At 57.2% G+C, this 7,290-nt stretch overlaps 1 protein-coding gene across 2 annotated transcripts; it reads right to left on the bottom strand.

Annotated features, from left to right (window-relative positions):
• Positions 1–3,037: 3,037 nt before the first annotated feature.
• Positions 3,038–7,174, bottom strand: Arrdc2 (arrestin domain containing 2). Of its 2 annotated transcripts, NM_001107303.2 has the most exons (8): positions 6,557–7,174; positions 6,408–6,474; positions 6,116–6,263; positions 5,308–5,410; positions 4,973–5,229; positions 4,723–4,885; positions 4,072–4,229; positions 3,042–3,841 (listed from the first exon to the last, which is right to left on the bottom strand). In NM_001107303.2, exons 1-8 carry the CDS (start codon positions 6,828–6,830, stop codon positions 3,788–3,790), a joined length of 1,224 nt encoding a protein of 407 aa, NP_001100773.2. In that variant the 5' UTR covers positions 6,831–7,174; the 3' UTR covers positions 3,042–3,787. The 2 variants fall into 2 exon arrangements, with proteins under 2 accessions (XP_063131444.1, NP_001100773.2); XM_063275374.1 differs by having other exon boundaries at positions 3,038–3,841; positions 4,723–5,229; positions 6,557–6,995.
• Between the last annotated feature and the right edge of the window lie 116 nt (positions 7,175–7,290).

Genomic DNA, 7,290 nt, shown 5'->3' with positions numbered 1-7,290 from the left:
GGAATTGTTCCCATTTGATGTGGCCAAGGTTAAGGCCCTGGAAAGGGACACAGCCAAACTGAAGCTGGAGTCCTTGTTTAGGGTTCAACAGGGTCGCCTGTCTCTTGTCTACACCACAGCTACCAGCATGGCCACAGGGAGACACAGGCCTGTGCTTCTCGGGATAGCAGAGCAGCCCACCTCTGTGCAGTGCAGTCCTTGCATGGGGGTTACTGGCAGTGTCCACACCCAGCTGGGCCAGCCTGCTGAATGCTCAGGAAGCCTGTGTTTGGGGCTCCTCCAGACCTGCTTTTTGTTTTGCCCACACGAGGAGCAGCTTATGCTTGGAAAAGGACTCTGGCACTCCTCAGCCAATCCTGAACCCTGCAATCTCCTCACCCCTCCTCACAGATCACAGCACCCCCATCCCCAAGAGTCCACAGCCCTGAGGCCGCTGCCTGTTCAGGGAAGACAAGTGACTAGAGCCTTCTCCTGATCTGCCCTACTCACTGGGCCAAAGGTTCACACCTGAGGAACTACCAGACCTTCCTGACCTGTAGCTCCATTCCTAGGGGCTCCGGGGTCACTCCCTTACCCCCTTTCTATTCACCACCGCCATGGCTGTCCCAGCATCTTTGACTGCTGTCTGCTCTGTTACTGCACAGATTCTTCCCCGTGACTGGAACTCACTTCCCAGGCAAACCCCTCTTCATCCACTTAAACCCCAACTCCAATGTCCTCTTCTCTTTCCAGGACCCTCCAGATCTGCCTTCTTTCCATGGATCTACCCTGACTCTGCGGCCTGGACTCCGTGCCCCCCCGACCCCCGACCCCCGTCCCCCATCCCCCATCCAGGTGTCCCAGAGACTACTGCCTTAGTCACCGAGGGATATGGAATTGGATTCCCTCTGCTGAGCCTCAGTCTGATTGGTTCTGTCAGGACCCTGTGAGCCAACCCCAATGGCTCTGCCAGATCAGATGGTCCAGGGTCACAAGGAGCCCGGAAATGGGGCGGGTCTGGCTGGGAGGGGAGGACCCGATACCCCGACGGGAGTTTGTGCACAAGGCTTGGTATTCTTTCCTGCCTATTATGACTCTGAGGAGCCCTGGACAGTTTTCCTGCGGAGGAATTGCTCTGTTTATGCCTCTATTCTTCCCGAGCTGTATTCCCCTCCCCCACTGGCCACAGCTGGCACCACCCGTCCCGGCGAGTCACCACTTCCTCCTTAGCTTTTTTGGGGACTTTCCTCAACATCATAAACAAAGCCTAGGGATCAGGGCTGGGGCTCAGTAGACAGAGCACTGGCCTACCTTGGGCAAAGACCCGCTTGTCCCAGGAACCCAGAAACGTGTTTGCCTGTCACAACAGGTGGAGGCAGGGACATGTGGACTTCAAGGGCAGCCTGCACTACACAAGACTGTCTCAAAAACAAACAAAAATAAAAACAAACAGGGTTCGGAGGCTGAGGAGCGGGAGCTGCTGGTGGAGTAGGTGTAAAGGTCCTGGGGTTGAAGCTGCTCTCCCTCCTCAGGAAGATACGAGCAGGAGCCAGGAGGGGACTCTGGAGGTTGCGCTGACCGGAGGTAGGGACAGGGTGTCCTGTAACCGGAGCCCAGCAGGACAGCAGCCCCCTCCCCGGCACCCCAGGGCGCCCTGCTCCGGACAGAATGTGCCTGGGAGCGGCTGGGAGATGGTGAGGGTGGCCGAGACTGTGGGTAGATTCCTGAACAGTCGCCCAGCCCGGCCAGCTGCCAATTGTCTGTGCCTTGCGTGCCTGTCACCCAGGGCTCAGAGGCAGCAGGGACACCGTCAGGGTTCAGAGAGACAGAGAGGGACCTGGAATTTGACACCGAGCACTCATTGGTCAGATTAAGGGGGTCCCAGGAGCAAGTGCATGGAGGTGAGCCTCCTGGCTTTCAGTCCTGTAGCCACGGGTGGGAAAGCAGCCCTGGTCCCTGCAGAGGGAGGAGAGGGCGAGAAGAGGGGACCTGAAGCAGCAAGCAGGGGGCCTGAAGCAACCTTACCTCACCTGACCCCTCCCTCTCCTCTCCTAGGACCTCTGAACCAGACCCTTCCTGCTAGCTGCTCACCTGACCCCAAAAACCCTCTGTAAGCATCCGGTCCCCACAGCTGCCGGCTCAGGTGTCCAGTTGTCAGCCTGCCCTGAGGGAACCGCCCTGGAACTGTCGAATGACCCCTCTTGGGACACTGTGAGGCTCAGGAACACACCTGGAAGTGGGATCCTGCACCCACGTGGTGGGGATGCAATGTCCCTGGCTTCAGATTTGGATTTGGGGGCAGTAGTGAGGATGGCTCCCTAGCCTAGACACCCCGAGTATCCCATGGCTGTGTGGGGCTCTGGATGGGGATCTGCACCACCTTGGGTTCCCACCTCATGTTGAGGCTGTGGTGACCAACACCACTTAAGACTGTAGTTTTGTTTTGGTTTCCCCTCATGGCCTTGGCTGGCCTGGAACTCCCAGAGATCCTCCTGCCTCTGCTCACAAGGGATTAACAGAATCTATTATCAGTTGACATTGCTACCGTCTCACTAAGTAGTATAGATTGGCCTTGAACTCATTGAAATCCTCCTGCCGCAACCTTCTGAGTGCTCAGCAAGTTTTTAACTGTCTGCATTTATATGCTGGTGACAACCGTACATGCTGTGCCTCAGGGAGGGGACCCGGGGATCACGTGCAGATGCCACACGCAGGGCTGAGGAAGTTACTTTAAAACTATAAACAGAGCAGACCTGCCAGAGAGGGGTCAGGGTTTAAGACCTGGGTTCTGTCCCCAGCACCCATGAGGGCTCATGGCTATCTGTCAACTCCTGCTACAGGGTCTCGATGACCCCTCCAGCCTCCATGGGCACTTCATGTAAGTGCAGAGATATTCAGCAGGGGTGGGGGAGGGCAAACCTTATAATAAACAGCAGACAGAGCTATTGAGCAGGTGGCAGGTGTGTGAGGTGTGATCAGTCCCAGTGACCCTCCCAGGAAGGGGTCAGAGCTGCGCTGGCCTCCAGCTGTCACAGAAAAATGACAAGACAGCCTTGCGTCTTCCTCCCACATTTGTTTATTTATTTATTAATATACAAAAGTGGTCCATTCTTCAGACCGTGAAAATGGCAAGTCCCGGCCAGATCTAGGGTGGGGGATGGGGGTGCCCAGCTGCCCCCAGTCGCCTGTCCTCCGTGCGATGTCTTTGTCTGGATCTTGATCCCTGAGGGAGGCTTGAGGTTCTGAACATGGATGGCAGATCACAACCACAGTTCTGGGCTCATCTGGACCACCAGTCCTTGGTCCTCAAAAGTTGAACTCCTGGACCCTCAGGTCCCACCGACTTCCCCTTTGTGTCTGTCCGTGAGGCCCTCTGTCCTGCTAACCTCACAGGGAGGCCATGTCTAAGGCACTTAAATGCCTGGGCTCCCAACCCCAGGAAGGAGTAAGCGCTGTCTGCTCTGACCATTGGCTCTGTGCTGCCTGCGTGCTGAGCGGACGATAGAGCCTCCACTGAAATGCCCTTTGGAAGCCTTCTGCCTCCCTCTGGACTTCTAGCGGCTTCTGGTCCCATGAGGCTGAAGTGTCCACCCCTAGACTCATCTCTCTCCCTAGCACTGCTGGCTCCTGGTGGGTCAATGCAGAGAACCAGAAGCTTTGACCTGTCCACGGAAGCCATGTGCTGCTTCTAAGTCCTGTACGACATTGGAAGACACAAGACCTCATCTAACCCTGTGTTCCCAAAGCAGGTGGCAGGACTGCAGTGGCCAAAGACATGTGAACCGTTACCGAGGTGTCAGCCCGTGGATCAGCAGGTCATGCAGCGTGGCCTTGCAGCCTCCGAGGGTGGGTTAGGATCCTCCTGACAGACAGAGCCCAAGTGAGCCACACTGTCTGCCCCACCAGCCCAACTCCTGCAGATCAGCTCAGAGAGCAGACAGTTGGGGCCAAGGAGGGTCTCGCCTGAATCTTAGGATCCCCTACCTCAGCCTCCCAAAGGCTGAGACAACAGGCCTGTGTCACGACACCCTGCCCCCTCTCAGCATGTCACCGAGCAGCCCACCAAAGCCAGGGAGGGTACAGGCGGCTTACCTCCGAGTACAGAGGAGGCGGGCGGTAGCGGAACTCCTGGAGACAGGCAAAGTAGGGCCCTTCTGTGGTCACATCAGGGTCATGCAGGAAGGAGAAGAGGCCCTGTGATGCCGCTACCTGCGGGCTCTCCCTCACCACCTCTGAGTACTCAGGAGGGGCTGGAAAGGAGAGACAGTGAGTGAGGCTCAGGAGCTCAGCTTCTGCGAGCTTCTGGCTGTGACATGGTATCGAGCTCTTTCCCCATGGGGTCAGCTTCACTTGCTCAGGCTGACATCCAACTTGTAGCAATCCTCCTGCCTCAGCTGGCAACCTGGACTCTTCAGTTTTGGCTACTGGTTCTTTTGCCTGTTTTGAGCCAGGATCTTGGTGTAGAGCAGGCTGCCCTCTGGACGCTGGCATCATAGGCCAGTCTTTCCGCACCTTGGCTTTCCAGCCATCCCTGCTTACCCTCGGCTTCTGAGTCCAGGTCTCCTCAAGCCCAAGCTGGCTTCTAAATTATTAAGTACTGAAAGCTGGCCTTGAACTGACTCCTTAGCCCTCTGTGTGCAGGTTAGATAGGTGTCTGGGATTAGTCCCTGCTTGTACAGAGACCCCGGGGGCAAAGGGCGGGGCCTGGGCCGCCCACATCCCTTGTCAGTTGGCTAAGCTCACCCTCTGGCCGCTCCATCAGGGCACACAGGCCCCAGTCTTGCAGGAAGCTGGCACGGCTGCCCACGCTAGCGGAGCGGCTGCCCAGAGGATGCAGGGGGACCGTGCCGATGACCAGCGGCAGCTCCAGCAGCAGCTTGGAAGAGCCTGGGATGTCCACGCAGACCTGAAGGGAGCAGCAGCAAAGTGGGCTGACGCCCACCTGTGCCTTCCCCCTCAGTCCGGATGATAGCATGTAGGGGAGTCTGGGTACCTTGAGGGAGTAGTCCACACTGAGTACCCGGCAGTGCAAGATGGACGGGCCCACTGGGGGGATACGCAGCGCACGGCCAGGCCAGAGCGCACGGCGACCAGGGCCCACAGGCTCCCCGTCCACGCTGGCCACCACAGCACATTTCTGCTTGCGGGCACCTCGGGCCATGAAGGTCTGTGTCTGTACTAGGGCGGCTCGGGGCTGCACAGCTCTCGTGGAACCATTGTCAATCTCCGCAAAGATAGGGATGACTTCACCTGCAGCAGACAGTAGCTTGCCTCAGTTTCCCCACTACCGACTATCCCTGCTCCAGCTGCACATAGTTTCCCTGTTACCTGGAGTGTAGCCTTTACGGTCAATCTTGGCTGAGAGAGACACCAGGCCACGGGTGCAGTACCAGGATCGTGCCACTTTCTCCCGGGCTCCAGCCTGGGGTTCCTGTGGAGAGACCAAGGGTCACTTTGGGCACTGGGTACTTGGAGACCCTAGTCTTATAGAAAGGCTGAGACAAGGGGGGGTTGTTGTAATTTTTGACCAGACATTCCTAAAAAATGTAACCCTGTAAGCCAAAAGTTGAATAAAAATAAGACTGGATGTAGTGACACACACATTGAGCCCCAGCAGGTTGATCTCTGTGGGCTTGAGGCCATCCTGGTCTACTCAGTGAGCCTCAGACCAGCCAGGGCTACACACAGAGTGACCTTTCTTTTTTTTTTTTTTTTTTTTTTTTTTTTTCTTTTTTTCGGAGCTGGGGACCGAACCCAGGGCCTTGCGCTTGCTAGGCAAGCGCTCTACCACTGAGCTAAATCCCCAACCCCCAGAGTGACCTTTCTAAAATTAAAAAATGAAAAATAAAAAAACAAAAAAGAAAAAACAAAACCCCAAACTAGTAAAAACAATAACCCAAAAAGCCCTATCATATCCTGTTTCCCAAACCGGGTATCTGAGTCTGGGAATGAGCAAGGTAGCTGCTCAGAAGCACACAGCAGGTGAGCACCCTCAGAATCTGCACCTAGCTATGGTGGGTTCTGTACTCATCACTAACTTCTGGCTCCCTGTTTCAAAGGCTGCTTAAGACCCTCAAATCTAAAAGGTGACAAGCAGCCAGGCTGGACCCCTCCCTCCGACGGGACAGCCACTTGCCAGCAGGGCAGGTGTGTTTATGTCCACGGGTTCAATGACAGTGAACACCTTCCGGGCGCGGCGTGCAGGGACCCATGGCCGGTGCAGGGTGGCTTTGATGGAATAGCGGACGCTGCCGTGTTTGCCCTCGAAGGATGTCACCAGGGAGCTGGGGTGGCAAGAGGGGGGGGGCGGGTCAGGGAATCACTATCAAGAGATAATGAGATGAAGGAGGGCATGCAAGAGGGGTGTCCCGAGTAGTCAGGGATGAGGGGACCCTAGATGCCAGCCATAGGGCGACAGCGGGGCTTACATAGGCAGCTGGAAGCTGAAGGGAAACTCGTGGCGTCCAGCGGGAAGCATGACGATGTCCCCCGAGTCTAGGAACAAGACCCGGGACTCAGCGGATGTGGGCCTGGGGATCGCATGACCGGTGCGCCCCAAGATGTCCCCAGCCCGTACCTGGCGCGAGCAGCGTGGCGCGGTGGTTCACGACTTCCACGCGCTCGCTGTAACTCTGAGTATAAGCAGTGCTGGAGCCTGCGCTGCGCGACTCTGTCCAGTGCGCGCGCGCGCGCCCCCGAGCGCGCAGCCTGAGCGCGCCCACTCGTGCCGCGCCCGCCAGCTCCAACAATACCCGGCCCGCCACTGCCTGGCCTCCGTGGAACACGGGCTCGGTGCCCGCGCGTGTCCCATCCAGCTCTACCACGAACGCCTTCACCTTATCGAACAGCATTGAGGTGACGGACGCGAACCCAAAAACAGACCGACCAGGTGCTCGAACCCGCGATGAGGAAGAGCTATCTAGATAGACTACGAGCGCAGCAGGCTCGAACTACGTACACGTACACACCGGACAGCAGGACCGAAGACCACTGGTGACCCGCGCCAGCGTCGCTCTTATACAACAGGGCGAGGGCGGGGCCTGGGGAAAAGACCGCGCCTACCGGAAGAGACTCTGTAAACAGGACAGTAGGGGCGGGGCCAGAGGGAGAATGCTGAGTCCCACAGAAAAGACTAGGCCAATAGTGCGGCGAAGGGATGGCCTGAGGAGAAAGCCACACCTTCAGGAAAAGACCCCCACTGATAGCGTAGTGAGAAGGCGGGGCCTGAAAAAGCCTGGTTCTGCAAAGAACTAGGCCAACGTCTCCTCGAGGGCCGTGGCCTGAGATAAAGCCGCGCCCCCTCTTAGGGAC

This window comes from Rattus norvegicus, chromosome 16 (assembly GCF_036323735.1).
Source record: "Rattus norvegicus strain BN/NHsdMcwi chromosome 16, GRCr8, whole genome shotgun sequence".
Lineage (NCBI taxonomy): Eukaryota > Metazoa > Chordata > Mammalia > Rodentia > Muridae > Rattus > Rattus norvegicus.
Note: the sequence above shows the minus strand (reverse complement) of the source record. Positions and strands in the feature narration are given on the sequence as shown.

Excerpts from the sequence above, each read along its gene's own strand:
- Arrdc2 (XM_063275374.1), bottom strand. The coding sequence starts at position 6,830 with ATGCTGTTCGATAAGGTGAAGGCGTTCGTGGTAGAGCTGGATGGGACA. Across the intron at positions 6,475-6,556 it reads CGCCACGCTGCTCGCGCCAG|ACTCGGGGGACATCGTCATG; the intron begins GTACGGGCTGGG and ends TCTTGTTCCTAG. Across the intron at positions 3,842-4,071 it reads CGCCTCCTCTGTACTCGGAG|GAGGATCCTAACCCACCCTC; the intron begins GTAAGCCGCCTG and ends TCTGTCTGTCAG.